The sequence below is a fragment of the Cnephaeus nilssonii genome, assembly GCF_951640355.1.
Source record: "Cnephaeus nilssonii genome assembly, chromosome: X".
Classification (NCBI taxonomy): Eukaryota; Metazoa; Chordata; class Mammalia; order Chiroptera; family Vespertilionidae; genus Cnephaeus; species Cnephaeus nilssonii.
In genome coordinates, this window is record NC_137071.1 from 129509666 (window position 1) to 129530463 (window position 20798).

At 40.0% G+C, this 20798-nt stretch overlaps 1 protein-coding gene across 1 annotated transcript in view; it reads right to left on the reverse strand.

Moving 5' to 3' along the window:
- Positions 1-283: 283 nt before the first annotated feature.
- The window catches only part of LOC307095537 (amine oxidase [flavin-containing] A-like), a 55664-nt gene continuing 35149 nt past the window's right edge, over positions 284-20798 (reverse strand). The window contains exons 4-15 of the mRNA XM_079764784.1: positions 20220-20324; positions 19429-19520; positions 17575-17716; positions 13836-13985; positions 12610-12769; positions 11657-11753; positions 8560-8613; positions 5847-5904; positions 4540-4637; positions 2564-2675; positions 2302-2358; positions 284-2111 (exon numbers count right to left, since the gene is read on the reverse strand). Of these exons, the coding sequence (XP_079620910.1) occupies positions 1965-2111; positions 2302-2358; positions 2564-2675; positions 4540-4637; positions 5847-5904; positions 8560-8613; positions 11657-11753; positions 12610-12769; positions 13836-13985; positions 17575-17716; positions 19429-19520; positions 20220-20324 (1272 nt within the window). The 3' untranslated portion in view covers positions 284-1964. The remainder of the gene's footprint in view (positions 2112-2301; positions 2359-2563; positions 2676-4539; positions 4638-5846; positions 5905-8559; positions 8614-11656; positions 11754-12609; positions 12770-13835; positions 13986-17574; positions 17717-19428; positions 19521-20219; positions 20325-20798) is intronic.

Genomic DNA, 20798 nt, shown 5'->3' on the forward strand with positions numbered 1-20798 from the left:
AATAGGACTTTTCTAAAAAGCTTGAGAAGAGGGTAATTGCATACTCGGGTTTTTAACATTCAAGACTTGCATATCCTATCAACCTTATGACTTGTTAAATTTGCCAGTTAATTTTTCCCCATAAGGCGTGTCACGACTGAGTTAACCATTAACTGAACAAACAACTGAAATAGGTCAGGGATGTGACCTCTCTAAGCGGTTTGGTATATGTGGCACCTCCTTATGTAATAGAACATATGCAAGACATTGCCAAAACTCCTAAATTAGCTAAAACACTTTTCAAATGAAAGGCAAAGAGCAGCATAAAAACCCTGCTCTTTGCTCTTAGGATAGGCAAAACAAATACCTTAAGTCCTCACACCAGGGCCATTACTTAATTTTGGACTTATGATAAGGTTAATTATGTAATAAACCTGGGTTGGTTTCCTATGGCAGTCTTTAATTCCCATTCAATAAAAAATAGATTAGGTTAAGGAGTGTTAGGAGATAACGAAGATATGGGGGGGAAAACGCTGAATACGGGAGAAGACAGAAGAAGCAGTCGACTCAACAGCTATAAAACAAACGTGATACTTTGTGGAGGGGCAAACACAATGGTATCTATCACTCTATGATAAAAGCATAAAACAACTGAAGCATATAACTGACCTGAGAGAAAAAATATTTTGAATCTAGCTTATTTAATAATGTGTGGAAGTATGTTCTTCGATATTTGTATTTAAATTTTTGGCACATAAAAGAGTAAGTTTCAGCTATCATTCATTGATGATGCAGGATAGGGTGTGACTGTATATCCACCACTTGTGTACCTGAGTCCACTGAACCTTCTCAACTGCTTTATTTGATCACATGTGTGTTGATATTTCCCCCAGATATTGATACTAAGAAAAGATGTGTTTTGTGGCTGACACCTTTGGAAGGAGCTTTCAAATTCTGACAGTTTTTAAAATGGGAAAGACAAGAGGTAGGCACTGTTCTTGGCCCACATTACTCATTAGAGAACTTAGTGTTCATATGTGAAATCACTCAATTTCATGTCTTTTAGAAAATTTAATAACTAAGGCAAGTGAATTTATAATACAGAGCCCTAATTTCCTTTCTGTATCTCATAGTCTCAACAAATAACAATAAGAAATGTTTAATGTCTATTTCCGTTATTTGAGAGAAATTATCATGCTAACATTTACTCTAAGCAAACTATGTTAAAGACATATTTAAGTTAACAGATCTGTAATCCTATTATGGTCATAGGAAAAAAAGAAAAAATATATGCCACTAGGGGCTCTCAGACAGCCAGGTTCTACCTGAAATAAAAAAAAAAAGAAAAAAGGAAAATACTGCTTTCTTGAAATTGGCAGAGAATGTTATCAATGATGAGTGAAGTGATGTCTAGCCATCTCCCAGGAAGAAAAGGTGCTTCATGGAGAGCTAGTCAGCGAGGCCTCATGGGGACAACCCTGTCACTAGTTCACTCTGCTCACCTGGAGAGCTGCACAAAAGCCACAGAAAGTCAATTTAATCATTATGCCTTGGTAAACACTCTCCTCTTTAAGAAGAAAAACGGAAAACTATACAGGCAAGCTAACCCTGGGCATTCACCTATTCAACCTCTACAGAAAGTTAAATGTTTCATTTCTGCAATCACCAGGCATTTTATGTTAAAGGGAAGAAGAACAGGTCACAGAAATTGTTTCTGATGAGCACTTGAACTTGAAATTAAGAAACTGATCACAAGATTTTACTCTACCAATCAACATGAATTAGTCTACACAGACAAATAAGATGGAGCATGCTCTTTACCGGTTATTTTAAGGTGGGATTCTGTAAGTTGTTTTTACTTTAACACAGACTAAACTAAGGTGTTACATCCAGTGCACTTAACAATAGTCTAATGAGACACAGCCATTAATTTGTCAACATTTTCCTTCTGATGGTACTGGAGAAGAGTAAGCACAGAGTGTACTTCAGGATCGTTCTAGCAGCCTGCACTTGCACACCAGAAAATACAGGGCAGATACTGATGTGGAAAATCCAATGATCTTGAGCAGGCCTGGCACAGAGGGGAGGTTTCTTTCCCAGAAGGTGTGTGTGATTTCAATAGCTGGGACATCCTAGATGAAAAAACACAGATCATTAGCAGAAGACTTCTGCGCTAACAAAGAGGGGCAAAACATAGCTGTAAAATAGTGCACGAATGCGCTTTGGAGAGTGACACCTACAATTATACCAGAGGCTAGAAGATGAAAGATATGCGTGTTTCATGTAGTTACTAGTCTATGGTGATGAAGCTGACAAACTTACCTCTGACTCAGGCTCTTCGGTGTCTTGCTTTGTCTCTTTTCCCAGAGCATTCAAGATCTGAAAGAAAGTGGCAATGGTATTGTGAAATGAGGTTTTGTAATTTTGACAGATCCAAGGCCCTGCTGGCCACCAATGAGCCCCCTGAGTAGAGTAAGGGGCAGAGAAGTAGACATACAGATTTATCAATGTCAAGATCTAGAAAGGCCAGATACCAAAAACACTGCTAGACTCAGGAGGGAGGTTGACTTGGCTTCTCCCTTACCGATCTAGCTGCTCGCTCTCCAGCTTCAACAGCTCCTTCCATGTACCCGCTCCAATGTGTGGCTGTCTCCGTTCCAGCAAAATGAATCCTGTCTACTGGTTCTCGAATTATCCTTCAAGGGAACAGAGAGGTCACACAGTTACCCGAGAAGGCACTGAGGATTAATGAGTCAATTGCTGCCCTCATTTATCCCAGAGAAGACAGGGTAACTCAAATTGTTTCAGAAAGTTCCGTGTGACTCAGCCAAAGGTGAAAGGCTCTTCCTTATTTCCTGGGCCTGCACCCAAGGGTCTACTTTCAAGCCAGAGAGAATCAGGCTGTCAGATCATCAATCACTACAGGTGATGTTGACCTTTTCCTAGCCATCCAGAATTGAAATATAAGAACATCCATTAAATCCAGTCAGATTTATTTGCTGTATGTTTTATGTCTGTAGTCCATTCTGTTCTCTACACTGTCTTTCCAAAGGGGTGGATTCTGCAAGGGATCACATCTGATGGCACACCCCAGCCATGCAGGCACTCCCAGGTTGTCAGGAATAACTATACTGGCGAGTAGGAAGACAGGAAGATTAAATGATTTCTGGCAAAGAAAAGACCTGAGGGGAGCCCGGCCAGCGTGGGACAGGGTTCGAGCATCGACCTATTAACCAGGAGGTCAGGGTTCGATTCCTGGTCAGGGCACAGGCCCAGGTTGCAAGCTCAATCCCCAGTGTGGGGTGTGCAGGAGGCAGCTGATCAATGATTCTCTCTCTCTCCCTCTCCCTTCCTCTCTGAAATCAATAAAAACACATATTTTTTTAAAAAGGACCTGAGGGATTATATGTATGTCTCCTTAAAAAATACTCTGTACAGTTAGTGTCTATGAATTTATCTGTAGACTGGCTGAGGGCAGGGTATTGGACCTTCTCTACAAAGAGTTCTTGCCAAAGAGAACCACGGAAGGGCTGGGTTGAATGGGCAACTGTCCTCTCCGACATTGTTGGCTTTGACTCCTACCATGCCTGCAGCCACTTTCAGAAAATCTCCCAAGCTGCACATTTCTATCCTGAAGGCCTTCACCTCAACATACTGCCATACCTTTTTCCAACTTAGGAATCTTTTTGCTTCACCTATTGCTGATCCTAGTCCCATCTTATAGACTTCAGAACTACTCCAGTTACTCAATCCTGCTATCACTAACGAGAATTTGATTCAATTAATAAAAAAAATCTCATGTAAGGAAAGGGTTAATAAATTCTTCTTCCTCATGACAAATGTGACCTTCAGTTAACTTTCTAGCTCTGTACCTTTAAAAACCTGATGAAGGTATAATGCCATCTATGTTATCAGGCAATACTGCCCCATAATGATAAATTGCATCTGGGCTGGGAAGACTGGCATGAATTGTAAATACCTAGCAGGGGGCTATCATTTTGAGCTTCATTGAGTGTGGTGCCCCTTGCAGAGACCCTGAACACCATGCCTATGAGGTTGTTACAAGAGACAATGGCTCCTATGGGGCTTCTAAGCCAAGATGGAATCCTCCACCTTGGCTGGCTATCACCTCGTCACACCTTAGCTGTATACAATGGGGATGCCTCCCCCTGAAGATGAATATGTCTGTTGGCAAGACATGTTTAGCCCATGTCCTTCTATGTAGACTGGTGCCCAGGAGCCTAGAGTGGTCGTATGTGACTAAATGTCTAATTGAGCTCAAGAAGGCCTCTTGGAAGACACTGCAACTTGCAGAATTCTCATATGTACCGCTGACATCTGAAATCCTCACCAGTACTCTGCTACTGATCTCTGTGCTGACAGCTATTGTTCTATGTACCAATATACTTGTTTTTCTATGGACATCTAGAGATATACAAACTGACTATTTATGACATTAGAAATAGGAATGCTACTATTTCTAAAATTCCTGTTGAACTTCGCTTATATTGTAAGTTTAGTGTATGTCTTGTATTAATCGATATAGTGTCTGGGTAGTACCTTCCATATTGAGTCATAATGCCAGGAGGAAAGTAGGCGGTGTAGCAGCCTCCAGAATACTGTTCTTCGCACCAATTCTTTTCTTCATAATGTACTGGCTGAAGTTCAATGGGAAGAAAATTCCAAAGGAAAGAGAAAGCTGAAATTCTATCAGTCAACAATGAAGGCTCTTGTGTATTTTACTTTAACAAAAAGTTTACATTTTTTTAAAAGGTGGACCTGTTTTTCTAGCACAATAAGGGAAACATAACAGAACCAAGTAATGGTCTTTTGTGAGGTACCATGTATATACTTTGACTTTCTCAACCTCTTGACTAGGGGAGACGTGAAGCATTCCAATATCTGGGCACAGAACATCTCCAGGCAGATTCTGAAGTCTACTAGTAGACCTAAGTCTACAGGAAATCCCATCAATAATCAGGCCCTGGAAAAGTCTGCTCAAATCTCTGGATTCTCTAAATAGAATAGATGGATGCCTCCCCAACTACCAGCGCATTACGGCTGAAAAAAAAAGAAAAGGTGGATGGAGGAGGTCTAAGAATTAATAAGCAGTGTCTAAGAATTACTTTTTCAGAACCACTTATCTAAGCTAGAAAAGTGAATGATAGAAATTCTGATAAAAAGGGGAGAATTAAAGATGAAGATGTTTCTCAAGGGACATAAGCGGACCTCCTATGATTTTCCTAACACATTCTGCAAATTTATTATTTGAACAGTTCAGAGATAATCTCCTAAAAGAGCCCTAAGCTACCTGGTAGGATCTTCAGAAAGAATTTCATGCTCATGATTGCTTTCAGTGGTGGGTTGAAAGCAGTGAAATTCCTAAATGAGCTGTGAATTGAGTCTACAAATGGGAAAACAAATTAGCATGACTTTGACCTGGGCAGAGAGTCTACATTCAGTTACATTGTCAAGCATATACTGCTGTGCCTTCACCACCAAATAATAAAGTATCTGGGATTTTATTTCACAGCAGTCAGTTGACGTTGACAGGAGAGGACAGGCCCTCACTTCTGGGAACTGATCTTATCTACCCTGGAGATAATACCTGCAGCTCCAGGCTCTGACTACAATTTGTTGCCAATTATTCAGTGAACATTTAAATAGTCCAAGGAATGACTACATCAGAAACTGCTTGCACCTGACAACAGCTTTTAATGACCTGTAATTGCTGAAGTTACTCCTCCAGTAAGCATATCCCTTTATACTCTCTTCATAAGACTGTCAGAAAACATGAATCTGCTTTGTTTATTCATTTGGAGCAAATTGAGAACAACCTGCTAGGTATTAAAGCTGGGTGTTCTTACTTGTAAAGCTTCCTCGCTTCCCAGCACTTTGGAGTACAACTCACAGATTATTTTCTTTCTATAAAAAATGAACCAAAATGTTAAGAAAGTAATAGCTTATGAGTATAGAATAAACACTGTTAGGTCCAGGGCTCTTGCCAACATTTTACCATGGAACGTTTTCAGGGAGAGACAAATGCTAGTCCTGAGGTGATGTCACAATATTAGGTGGCTATTTAAGTTCCAGTACAGACAGGAAAAGTTTGTTTTCCCTTCAAGGAGCTGTTTGTACTAATCATAAAGGAAAGGCAGAACTGGAAGTACTCTCAAAACTACTATCATCTTGCCTGGTGTGGTTCAGTGGTTGAGCTTCCACCCATGAATCAAGAGATTACAGTCAGGGCATTACATGCCCGAGTTGTAGGCTTGATCCCCAGTAGGGGTTGTACAGGAGGCAGCCGATTAGTGATTCTCTCTTATCATTGTTGTTTCTATCTCTCTCTCCTTCTCCCGTCCTCTCTGAAATCAATAAAAATGTAATTTTAAAAAACCTATGCTCTGTCTCTCTCTGTCTAATCCAAGCCCCTCATTTTAGAGATGAGAAGGTTGGGGCTCAGTGCACTGAAGAGAATTGTTCCACATCACTCAGCTAATTAATGACAGGGCTGAGGTTCAACTCTCCTGAGTATCCCACCTGTAGTAAATGCTCAATAAAAATTTTATTAAAAGAAAAGCCATCCTCAGCCTAGAATGGTACCCTCTATGATGTAGATATAGATGACTGATACTTACGTACTTCACATGAGGTTACAAGGAATAATGCCAACATTCTGAGTCGATTAGAAAGCAAAAGTATTGATCATCATTCTGAAAAACTTAATGAGGTTTAACTTATTTTTACAATAAAATCTTTATTAAAACAGCCCTATCTGGTTTGGCTCAGTGGATAGAGCATCAGCCTGCAGACAGAAGGGTCCCGGGTTTGATTCTGGTCAAGGGAAACATGCTCGGATTGCAGACTCAATCCTCCGTGGGGAGGTGTGCAGGAGGCAGCCAATCAATGATTCTCTCTCATCATTGATCTCTCTCTTCCTTCCTCTCTGAAATCAATAAAAATATTTTAAAAAATATTTATTAAAACAGAGTGAAACCTAAAATCTAATCAACCTACATTGCAGCTAATTTTTCATTCATGAGTGATAAATCAGTTAGAAATATGTCATTATTTACTGTATTTCATATTATTAGTTGAGTCAAAAATAAGTTCATACAAATATATCAGGAAATTCTCTTCCCCATTCTTTCCTCCCATTAAAATTAAAAATTTTTGGAAAAGTCTGTAATACAAGGATGTTGGAGCAATACACTGACTGTTTAGTTGAGTTCTAAAAATGAGAGAACATATTTTAATGATGGCCAAAAGAGGTCACTGTGTAAATCACTTTGTAGTTGAATTTACCCACTGGTTTCTAAATCTGGCTGCTCATCACAATCACTTGAAAAACTTGTTAAAAAATACTCAGGCCCCACTTCTACCGAATCATAATCTATTATCCTCAGAAAAATATATTTTCCAAACATTTTTAAAAATGTAAGTATAGTTGTTACACAATCTTATATTGGTTCTATTAATTTCAGGTATACAATGTAGTGTGATCACCCACTAATTCTAGTAATCATCTGTCATCATGTAAACTTATCACAATATTAGTGACTATATTCTCCTTCCCCTTTTTACCCATCCCACTGCAACCCTTCCCTCTGGCAACCATCCCTTTGGCCTCTGTTCCTATGAGTTTGTTTGGTTTTGTTTGTTTCAGATTTCACATATAAGTGAAACCACACGGTATTTGTCTTTCTCTGTGTGACTTATTCCACTTAGCATAATAGTCTTTAGGTCCATCCATGCTGTCACAAATGGCAAGATTTCATTCTTTTTTATTGCTGTGTAATATTCGTGTGTGTGTGTGAGTGTGTGTGTGTGGGCATACACACAACATCAAAGATTCTATGGAAGATTTTGATACAGTGGGTTCTTGAACTGTTGCTCTAGTCAATGACATATTCAGACTTCTAAAGGTTTTGTCGTATAAAATCTTTTGAGAAGTTCAGATACCATTTGGAATCATAACCAATGTCTACACTCAGGCTGATATTTATTTTACTATTAGTAAAGAGGGGAAGCAGGAAATCCAAAAGAAAATGTCAAGCTTAGTATGGCATAATGAAAGAAAGTATGCATTAGATGCCATTCCTGGCTTTGTGATAAGCTAGATGTGCCTTCGCCAAATCATTCCCTATAACTGGACCCACAATTCTTTCTCTATTGAGTGAGTTGAAACAGGTTGAAACACATATGTATGGATTTTGCTTTTCAGAAAAAGTGCATGTCAGAGAACCTTAGTTAAAGGGTTAATGGTCTTGCAAGGTGATTGGGACTGAGCCTCTAAAACTTTCTTCACAGCTAACATCTTTATAATTTTTCTCCATCCATCTTACAGGAAAACCCTGACTTCTCAACCATTATAAACGTCAAGACAAATATGCAAACTAAATTAATATATGCTTATGGGTAAGGACTGTGTCGAGGGGCTGTAGCAAAATACAAAAGGTTGATTTATTAGGATTTTGAGAATTAGTGAATTATTGTTTTTCATAATGCTATTATATTGTTAGTGCAAAAAACACAATATAAAGCTAACTTACTGCATATATTTGAGAAGTAAAATCTTACCTTTGGTCTTTCTGAAGTTTAGCGAGGTGGATAGCTTTTCGAGCAAGAATGAAGCTGGAAAGACAAGTTACATTTAAACGATTAGGTGAAAATAGTTTATCTTAAGAGATGTCTCTTGTTTTTGAAGTGTTCTTGCCTCCATATACTCAGAATGAACAAAACCGCCCACATCCTCCTCATATTTATCTCTACTAGAACAAATGCCATGCTGTCTTCAGTCTGCCTCTGTATCCAAAACCCCAGCTAAGCTGTGGGCTTCTAAATGACAGGTGGCGTCCTATTCAATATTTACCCTGAAAGTTTTGCAGTTTTTGGCATACAGTAGGAAATCAAATGACAGAAAAATTAGTGTTGCATTAAATTATTATCCTGATAATGACTACTGCCTTCTGTTAAATACTTTATAAAAGCTGGAAAAAATAAGTAAGTTTTTGTACTGGATGCCAGGGTGGGTCACCCAGATTCCTCTTCAGGACCAAGCACGCATGGCCTGCAGCTCACAGCTGATTCCACTCTGCAGCAGAGAACTAGCTGCCTCTCCCCAGAATGACTAGCTCGGGAGTGCAGTGGGTACCAAGGCCCATCCCCTAGCCTCACTGCAGGACACCTCTGAAGGGTCATGCAGCTCCAGAGCTCACTGTGGGATGGCTTAGGCCTCCACCGGATCAACACTGGAAACCAATCTCTCCCTCTGCCAGATCCAGACTCCTTCCCTTCCCCACAGAGAGAAAGCCCCAGAGCACTTCCCAACAAACATCCTGCACCCAAATCTCCTTCTCTGAGTTGGCTTCCTGGGAAACTCACCTAGCATATTCTTCAAATTTAGTAACTTAGTAAAATTCAGTTATAATCTGTTTGTTTCCCTTTAATCAAACAGATTCTATTTATTATACTGATATTACTAATAGCATGTATATTTTAAAGAATTGAATTGTCACAAGAAATCCTTAGTTATACTCTTCTTAGAAAATAATTTTTTAAAAATCCAAATGAGTTAAGGGACAATGATATTGTATCTCCATTTTAAAAGGTTTAAAAATTGTATTTTCTAGCCAAAAAGATCAGGACTGAAAATGCAAGGGCTAAAAACCAGTATTTCGTCCTCTCCCTCACCTCCTAATTAAATTGTTTCTCAATTTGATTGGCAAATCAGAGCTATTATTTGAGATCATTCTGGGAAGCAAAAATACAAAACATATTTGTGTTAATCCAGAGAACACTATTTTAGATGAAGTTGTAGACTGTTCAAGAAATTTGAACTACTGTACTTTATGGGATATAATCATAACTTTATGTTCTGTCTTGCTAGTAATGATTTTAGTTAAATTTTAAGTCTATGCAAGAATCTATAATTTTAGACTTATGTAATTATTTCAGTGAAATCACCAATATCTGATGAAAGACTAAATCATTTAGCTGAAAAAAAAACTGTTTAGATCTTGGGTGCTTTATATAGTTTCTTTTTTAAAGGGCATTTGGTGGTTATTTCTATTGAATCTCAGATTGAGAATGAAATAACCTCTTTGATTTACTTCTATATGGACAACTATCCTTTACATTTCTTTGGTGTTTTATTGAGGAAATCAAACACATTGGCTTTGGGTTGGGAACATGACACAGTTCTAAAGTACAAGTTCCTTTCTAGTTTCCAAAAGGCGCTAATAATCACAAACACAATACTGGGCAATGATTACTCCTATCTTCAAGGCTTTCCTTGCCCAGAGCAAAGAGCAGGGTGGAGGCAATATAGTTTCAAGGCAAGAACAGGGTGGAGGCAATAGTCCAGATAAAACGTTTTAGAAACTGCCTAAATAACCCCATTGCCATCTGGGAATTGTCAGCTTTTGCTATACATTGTCTTTGTTAATAAAGCTGAAGAAAGCCCAGCAGGGCAGATGCTACAATGTCTAACTCCCAGGGCAAGAAGAAGACCACTGTTCTTCCATCCCCCAGTGGGCTAATCTTGATTGAGTCTCCTAAAATCTCTACGTCTGCCTGCTGCTTTCCTTTGGCATAGAGAAGGTGATGCCGAACTGCACAAACCATCTGAAGATGTATTGTGACTGTGGTTATTACGTTGTGAGCACCTGCCATTCCGAGAGGCTGATGCTGTTTCTTCTATTTTATGGCCAGAGAACTACAGAATGTTCTGTTGGCAGCCTGGTAGCCCAGCCTGTTCTCTAAGTCCCTTGGATCCTGGGTCTGGCTCCTTTTGTTTTGGTAATTTCCCTTCAAAGATGCCATATGCATGAGCTCAACTCTCGCAGTGGAAAAGGGGAAAATCACTGGTCCCTAAGTCACTTGACCACTAGATGAGCTGTTTTCTTTTGCTGTCATGTGGTAGAATAAATAGCCTTCTTCTTTGAGTAGCTTTGGAGAGGGCTAAAAGACATGACAACTGGGAGACTGTGGCACTCCTTAGCGGTCTATGGCAATCCCCTTCCCTCTCTGGACCCCTAGTCCTCAAAGGGCAGAGCAGTTGTGTATGGGATTGGGAGGAGAGGGGGAGAGCTCTCCTCTTCCAGACACAGAGCTTCTCGCTGGACCATCCTTGGTGAAGGACAGCCCTGGAGTGACCTACCAGGAAAACTGCCATCTACTTGAGGCCTGGCTCTGCTTCAAACTGCACTTCCCAATGAGACACCCATTTTATATCCCAGGGCAACAATGAACACAGTAACAGTTTCCATGTAGCAATGCTTGCAATGGAGAAATCCCAGAAAGCCTAACTTCAGAAGATTTTACAGGATAAAACGGTTCTCATTCCAGAATGGTTGTGGATATTCTATCTCTAGGCAGGGCTGTTTACCATACCACCTATTTTGTTGTGTCTTTCATTGCCACCAATATGTAAGTTTTATGGAGGAAAAATATATGGGCACAAATTCAAATGGTGTCAATTTGGGTAAAGCTTCCCAGTGTTCTTGTGCTAAGTACAAAATATTACTCGAACATTTTAATACACAGAAACATTATATATTTCTGTAGGCTTATTTATCATTGCTTGAGCTCAATTCGAAAACAATATGCTCTGCCAGTGTCCACAACAATACACCAACACCATTTGGAAAATGCAGAACACCCAGCTCTAACTTACCCCATGATAGCAGGGAATGATCCATCTGGCTTGGTGTCATCCAGGGTTATTGAAATTGGAGCCTCCTCATCTTCAATGATCATACAACCACAGTAGTCTTAACCAGAAGAAAATCAATAGGCTATTGAGACTCACCTCATCAGAGAGTCAAGGGGAAATGTATACATATAAACTATTTTGCTAAGGGAAAGGCAAAGCTTCAACTATTGGTCTTTGCCCTAACCCTATAATCTATTTCCTGTCAAATACACACACTTGATTATACAAGATGTATGTTCACCAGACACATAGAAAATGATGTATCTTGATGGCCTTTACATAAATGCATGACTAAAATTGTAAGATGATCTTGGAACCCTGGAATACATAGGGAAAGACAGGGGTGTGTTAGAGTGAATCACCCCAATGTACTCATGGAAGAAGTGACAGGAAGGAATCCTCTGAGTATGAGCAGAAGGCTCATCAACAATAGCTACCATATCTGCCCAGAACCTGCCTCATTTAATCTTCACAATAATCTGACAGTAGGTCTCATTGTTACCATTTTACACAAAGAGACTGATGCTAAGAGAGGTGAAGTGTCACACCACAGGCCACACAGCTAGTAAGCAAGGGAAACCCAGGAAAGTGAGATTTCAAAGCAGTGCTTTTTCCATGATGGCCCTTTGTCTCACTCTGCTCATGAAGAATAAGTGGGAGGACATATGCCAGGAGCCAGGGTAATGGTGGCCATGCAACTAGAGGGATCTCTTCCTTCTCTTTCACTGCCAGCAAGTGTTCTTGGGGTCATTTTGTGTTATGAGGAAATGAACAAACTGGGATTTCTGCTCCTTTCTCTATCAGTTTGAAACCACTTAGTTTTTTTTTTTCTATTCAGTGTTTAGTATAATGCTCCTTAAAAAAATACAGTTTCTTCACTTAGTACAATGTAAACATGAATAAATGCAGCCTACCCTTCTTCTTCCAAAAGGCTTCCTTGTAATACATCATACACTTAATAATAGCTCCCATTGGAAGACGTTGCACTAACTGGTTTCTCTCAGATGGCAGCTCTGGAATAAAGTGAATCTTGGTCGTCAGAGCAGGCGGAATGGCACTAATTACATATTTGCACTAAAAGACACAAACACAGAATACCACCTCAAATATAAGTCAGAATATTTGCAGAGAGCGTGAAACATATTTATCATTTTGAATGATACTGAGCAGAAACAGCATACAAAATGAGGTCACTATAAGAGAAAAAACAACAAGACAGGTCAACCAAGGCTGGTCATTGGAAAGAGACTAAGTGGGAAACATGCCAGCTTTAACCCTTTGCACTCGCTTGCTTTTTTCTCGATTCCTTTATTCTACTCGGGATTTAATTTTTTAAATACCCCAGATTTTACAAAGCGCGGCAGTAGAATAAAAAAACTGGAGTTTCTTTTCATACAAACTTATTTATTTGGATTTTTTTATATTTCAAATTATTGATACATTCAAAGAGTAATTTTAATCTCGATGCTAACCGTGTCGAGTCACACTTGATACCTGAGTGCAAAAGGTTAATTATCCCACTGCTGGGATTATATTTGGTCAGAAGTTACGGAAGACATAAGGCCTATCCTATCTAATAATAGAGTAACATGTAAATTACCATCACTCCGCTACGCCCACGATTGGGTGGCGGGAGGCTGGGGGGCGGGATTCGGGGTGGCCTATCCGGCCATTGAGAGGCACAGATCCACTGCCACTGAGGGGGGCTACCCTGCTGTTGAGAGGCGCCCCCTGTGCCTCTCAACTCCCGCCCCCTGTGCCTCTCAACGGCCAGATCCGCGGCTGCTGAGGGGGCCTGCCGCGGACACCCAGCTGCGCCTCTCAACGGCAGGGTAGCCAGGTGTCCGCGGCAGCCCCCTCAGCAGCCGTTGAGAGGCGCAGGGGGCGGGAGTCCCGCCCCCTGCGCCTCTCAACAGCAGGGTAGCCCCCCTCAGCGGCCGCGGACCATCAAAAGTGGGGGAGCTGGGTGCCTGTCTGCTCCGCCAAGCCGGAGGCTTCTGAAAGGCCTGGTGCACCAGCGGACAGGCACCCAGCTCCACCGCGAAAAGCGAAAGCGTGTAGGGGACCCTACATGTGCATGATTCAATCATGCACTGGGCCTCTAGTTTAATATATGCTCCTTTTAACTAGACTGCATTACCTGATAAACTTCACGATTCAACGTCTGTATGATGATGTTGTCACCTGACTGGTCAACACAGGTGACAGGTTGACTTAGCTTCACTCTGTCCCCGAGACGTTCCATTATCAGTTCGCTCACTTGACCAGAGCCACCTACAAACTTCCGTTCCTACAGGAGCAGGCAGGCAGGAAACGTTATAAAAGCCCAAGGAAGGAATATCCTGTTTGCCACTGATTAGAAAACGTCCAGTAAGCCAGAAGCCATACCTTCACCCTCTGTACACTTAAACCAGTGGTTCTCAACCTTTTTAACGCCGCCACCCTTTAATACAGTTCCTCATGTTGTGGTGACCCCCAACCATAAAATTATTTTCGTTGCTACTTCATAACTCTAATTTGTTACTGTTATGAATCGTAATGTAAATATCTGTATTTTCCGATGGTCTTAGGCCTGTGTATCGCGAGAACCACTACTGTAGAGCCTAAGACCATCGGAAAATACAGATATTTAAATTACGATTCATTAACAGTAGCAAAATTACTGTTATGAAGTAGCAACGAAAATAATTTTATGGTTGGGGTCACCACAACATGAGGAACTGTATTAAAGGGTCGCGGCATTAGAAAGGTTGAGAACCACTGACTTAAACGTTGGAAGAATTCATTAGGTCAGAGGCAAAGTCTAGCAAGAGACCTCTATTATCATGCTCTGCAGTTTCTGGCAATGAAAAGCAGATCCTAGTTTATAAAGTCACAGAACCAAAAGAAATGTCCCCTTATACCAGTGGTCCCTTGACTGAATGCAAATATCAGCAAGTCTGTGGGCTTCCAGTGCCCAGGAGTGCAGTGCATGGAGGGAACCTTGGGAGGTGCTGTGCTTCTTCCAAGGGATATGGTTTCTTTTATTTTAAAAATTAGTATTTTTTCTAGGTTTATTGAAATGGGGATACAGTTTCTAACTCCCTTTGGTTTCTCAAAGCTCTAGCCAAGGGTTGTCCAGGCAGATTAAAGTGTTCTCCAAGAGAACAGGCTCAGAGTGCCCTTGTAAATCATCTGGTCATCACCTTGTAAAGCATCTAAATCTCAGATATTAGCTTTTTGCAAAAATGTCTGGAAGTTTCAATGCAGGGCCAGCAAGGTGAAAGCTAAGCACCTGTCTGTTCCTCCAGACACTGTTAAGAAATTCCCTTGAGCAGCCCTCTAAGTGCTCTGCCTCATTGCGATCTGCTATACTCACCATGGAAATGGTTCCGGCTTAATCTAAGAAGGTAGGTCCTTAATACAATGCATTTTGTAAGAAGCAGGGGACTTTACTTAGAAGATGCTCTAAGTGTACATGAAGGTAGAAATACATGTAGGTAGACCGAGGCTCGGCCCAACATTTGACAATTAGATACCTCAATCATGCTCCTCTACAAAACTTTGCATGATCAGCCACACAGTGATTTTATGTTTTTACTAGAGGCCCGGTGCACGAAATTCGTGCATGGAGGGGGGTTGTCCCTCAGCCCAGCCTGTACCCTCTGCAATCTGGGACCCCTCAAGGGATGTCCGACTGCCCTGGGATCGGGCCTAAACGGGCAGTCGGACATCCCTCTCACAATCCAGGACTGCTGGCTCCCAACTGCTTGCCTGCCTGCCTTCCTGATTGCCCCTAACCACTCTGCTGCCAGCCTGTTTGCCCCCAACTTACCTGTAGTAGTTCAGACCTGAATTCATGATCTGTCTTTCCTCAAGAAACTGGGACCATTTAATTTAGAATTTGACCTCTGTTTTCCAAGACTTACTTTGAATTTTAGTATTGTGAAAATGAAAAGACCAAAGACTATTTTCAGCTTGTTCATTGCCTACCTCTCCATGTCTAGTATTGGTTGAATTATTAAATAATAAATCTAAGTTCTTTACATCGTAAACATATTATGGTAATTGTTTGAGAATCATAATATGAACTGTGCTGTCCAAAAGGTTGTATAGCATTTGGCTAGAAGTGTCTTGGCTCCTCTGAATGAAGGAAGATAGCCCAGAAAGTAAAATATAGGTTTATAGGAGCAATGTGTTATTTCTGCCCATGAGTAAAGACACACACAAAAATGCAACTGTCTTGCATTTGCTGAAGCTAAGGCTCAAATGGACAATAACTCTTGGGGCCACAAGAACAACTGGAGGCTTCTGGACATTTCCTAAGGAGAAGAATAATGCACTTAGCAGAGACTCTAAACCTTGCACTATGGAACAGAGCAAAGTTAGAAGTAAACTGTTCTTAATTCAAACTTATCCCATTGAGGCATAACATTCCTAGGAAGGAGAGACCCATTTTCTTTGGATAAGGGAGAACCTTGAAACAATCTCAGAGGCTGAAAAATTGGGGAATTAGGATTCTGGCCTCACTACTAGTTTGCTGTGAGTCCAGCCAATCAGCTAGAGGAGTCCATAATGGAAATGGTATGGAGCCAGGCAAATTCTAGTTGGCAGTAAAATTTTAGAATCTAAAATGTAGAATTTACTATTGAAAGAGTGGCCATAAATCCGTATGAAAACTAGAAGAAAGAACAATCACTTCCATTCTATAACAGTTAACATAAAAGAATAAGATACAGAATGGGACAAAAAAAAGCTTTATGTCTGAAGCAGAGATGACTTTAAGTACAGTAATTTTACAAGTACAGTAATCCCCTCCTTGTCTGTGTGGGGTATGTTCTAAGACCCACAGATGCCTGAAACCTTAGGTAGAACCAAACCATATATATATATATATATATATATATATATATATATATATATATATACACACTATGTTTTTCATATATATATATATATATATATATATATATATATATATATATATATACATACACACACACACACACACACATACACACACACACACACTCTTTGTGACTTCTTTGGCATATATGAATTGCCAGCATCAGTACTCTTGCACTCTGGAGCCATTACTAAGTAAAATAAGGTTATTTGAACAAAAACATTGTGATACCACAGCAATTGAGGTGGCTACTAAGTGATCAACAGGTAGGGAGCAGCTATAGTGTGGAGACCCTAGACAAAAGGACAGTTCAAGTCCCAGGCGGGATATAGTAGGAGGATGTGAAATTGCACCTTGCTTCTTAAAACAATGCACAATTTAAATTTATTAGTTGGTTATTTCTGGAATTTTCCATATAATATTTTCAGACTGCAATTAACTGCAGCTAACTGAAATCACTAAGAGAAAAACCGTGGATGGGGGGGGGGGAGAACAGCTGTACTATAAATTTTTGGAAATTAGTTATTACAGTAATTTAGCCCCCCCTTACATAAATAGCCTAATTTTACCTACCTCCAAAAGGAAAGAAGTTAATTCCCAAGACCTAATTAATTCAAAATGAAAATTCTTAAGCTATAAATTTATTTTCAGGAATAAGAAAAAGAAGTGAGAAATTTTGTTTTCAGAAAATATTTTTGGGATCATTTCAAGCTGCTAATTATTTGTATTCAAAATGTAGAAGCAATTTTTAAGATACCAGAGGCCCGATGCACGAAACTTGTGCAAGAGAAGGCCTTCCTTGCCCTGGCTGCCGGCACTGGCTTCCCTCCAGCAACTAGGACCCGGGCTTCCCTCGCAGCCCCAGCTTTGTCTGGAAGGTCATCTGGAAGGACATCCAGTCTAATTAGCATATTATGCTTTTATTATTATAGATTGATCTGGGTGAGGGCAAAACTCTCAAATTAAGTTATATTTGCAAAAGGACACTCCATACCTGGCCCCCATTGGTAACCGAGAATATCCGAGTAGTGCCACCACACTGCTTCACATACCACAGGAACCACAAGGCAGACACCTCGTGAGGCTCAGAGGTCACATTGATGTTCACAAAGAGAGATGCAAACCGCCTAGCTGTCCTGGTCACAGAACAAGAGCAGATATCAGAGGTTAATACAGATATACTTCACAGGATATCATGGTTTTAAAACACAATTTAGTATGGTTACAAAAAATTTCTATGGCTATAAAAAAACACTCATGAATTCAGTATATGAAGGAATGCATATTTTAACTCTTTGGAAAAATAAACTTTCCCCTTGTTTTTAGGAATTATGGGTTAACTCTAAATATGCTAATCCCAGTGTAGTCTAAAGGATCAATATGCTTCTCAAGGATAATTAAGGATATCTGTTCTCACATATTGAATAACCATCCTCTACTCTCCACCTCCACAGCCCCCACCTTGGTCCAGGCTGCCAATGACTATCACCTAAGTTACAATGGTGGCTGCTCATGGTTATCCCTAAATGGTTCTCTTATATTCTCTCTTGATGCCTCTCTAAATTATAACCAATGATTTTTTTTTTTAGAGAGAGAGAGAGAGAGAGGGGATGGGAGAGGGAGGGAGAGAGGAACACTGATGTGAGAGTGGACCATCAATCAGCTGCTTCCCGAAACCCAGGCATGTGCCCTGGTCAGTGTGGCTCAGATGGTTGGGCATTGTCCTATGCACCAAAGGGTTGCACAGCCTTTAGAAAAGCTGTTTGCTATTCTCTTCACCTGGAAAATAACTTCTCCAAACCATCTAACCTTCATAACTCCCACCATTCACTGTGGCTCATTCCTGGAATATACCATGCATCCTTTCAGGTCTGTTCCCATACACAGTATATAATTCTTGGAGGATACCATCCCCTTACACCATCCATGTTTCCCCCACCATACCCCAACTACTGTGGTTCATTCCTGAAAGACATTATCAACAAGCACCATCCATCTTTTATGTCTCCCCTTAGTCCACTGACTCATTCTTGGAAGATATCACCCCTCTACACCATGCTTTCGTGCCTCCCTCATGCACTGTGGCTCATTCCTGGAAGATACCATCCCCCACAGAATCCCACCTTCTTGTATACCCCCATAAAATGTGGTTTATAGCTGGAAGTTACCATCCTTCTACATCATATATCCTTCCTGTCTCCCTGCACATTAACTGCAATCTTGAAACAGAATACCACCTTTATTCTCTGACATTTCAAGTTCACTGTTACACTCTCCTAGCACTATGTAACCTTTTCCATGCTGCCAGTATCCTGCTAAAAGAGGGTAGGAGCCTTGTTTGACAAATTCACCACCCTTCCTCAATGCTTGGTACAGTGCCCTCACATAGCAGCCCCACATGGTGACTGAATAATCTGTAACTTGGGTAACAACACAGATTTTCATTGAAAAAATTATATAGTTTATATTTTTGTTAAATATACTAGTGTCCCTCTAGTTTCACATTTTTATATCTACATGGAATTACTTTAATATCTTTCCAAATTGCTTCTGTAGCTGACTGCTATATAATCTGAAAACATTAGTACTTGTTTTATTGCAAATCACAGAACCTTTTTATTTAAAAAAGTTCTACTTCATTCACCTACTTTCTACTTATGTTTTAGGTTCATTTTATGTTCAAACCTGCTCTGAAATCTCTAAGTGCCCTCAATGTTGCTACTGACTGGAGAATCATTAGGTTTCCTCTTAACTCTTTCCCAGTAACTTTTAAAGAAAAGTGCTGCAGTTCAAGATAAGATAGAATCAAAATGGAATATAAAAGTAAATTTTAAATAATCAAGATTACTGTGTCCAGCAGATTTTATCAATGAGTTCTTTCATGGTAATTCTGTCCCATTCTTCGGCATGTGGGGCATTCCATGGTGCATCAGCTGGAATCTACAGAGAAAGAAGGGCTCATATGCAGGTGTGATGGTTACTGCCCACTGCTCTGCCAAGATGTCCTAAGAAAAACCTCTGAAAACTGGTAAGTTTGGGATGGATACCCCTTTGGACTCTATGTCCTAATGCTGTTGCAATAATAATAATAATAACAATAGCAGCATATACATGCATGTATAAGTTAATATGTAATACATATATAAAATTAATAAATTTTGATGATAATTATTATTTAAAGTTAACACCCATTTTTAAGTCCCCAATTTAAGTTTGACAGAGTGATGTTACAAAGCCTGAGACTAAGACAAAAAACTTTAGGGAAACAAATATTTCTCTCCTTTACTACTGAAGTGGCATCACATATGGGTAAGACAACTATAAGTAGGATACCTGGTGAACATAAATCACTAGGTTCTCAGTGACAGAGCGGAAAGCACACAGGCATTAGTATTAGATGGATGTGGTTTTGAATACTGGTTCCCTTGCTGTGTGGTCTTGGGAAAATTACATAACCCCTTGGAACTAATTTCCCTCGTTTATAAAGTGGAAATACTACCAACTTTGCAGAGCTGTTGGGTGTATTGGAAATGATATGTATCATTATCCAGAGCAATGTTCCCTGTGCTGTGGAAGGATATTAAAGACCTGCTAGTTATTTCAGAAACAGGTCATGTGCTAGATGAACACACAGTTTACCTCCTTTCCCATGTTATCCATTGTCCGCCACAGATTGTTGTAATCCAGATATGCAATGGGGTTCCAGACTGGAGGGAAGGCACCGCGAAATGGGTAAGTTTTTCCCTGTAACATAAAAACAAAAGAATAATGCGTTAAGTGAGGTCAGAGTTTTAAAAACTCAAAACCAGCCAACCTAAGAGCCATTTTCAAAGTAACAGGATCCTCAAAAATAACAGGTCTAGGTAGTTTTTAAGGCCTTATTTCTTAATTCAATTATTTTTTTCTTTAAAAATAAACATCTTGTAAATCTTCATAAGGTCGCAATATCTTATAAAATTTTACATGAGATATTGATTTTTTATCAAATAAAAACATTAGATATTTGTAGAAGGCCTACTGTGTGCGCTTTACAACATTAATAGCTGTGTTGGATTTTTTAGAAAGGGCTAAAGCAAAACTCTTGACCATCAAGGCAGGGACATAAAACATAACAGCATTTGCATTCATGTGTGCACACTTGCAAGTGTATGCACACACACTCCAACTGAGTAAAAATATATGCAGCCAGTAAGCGACAAAGAAATAATTTTTTCCTCC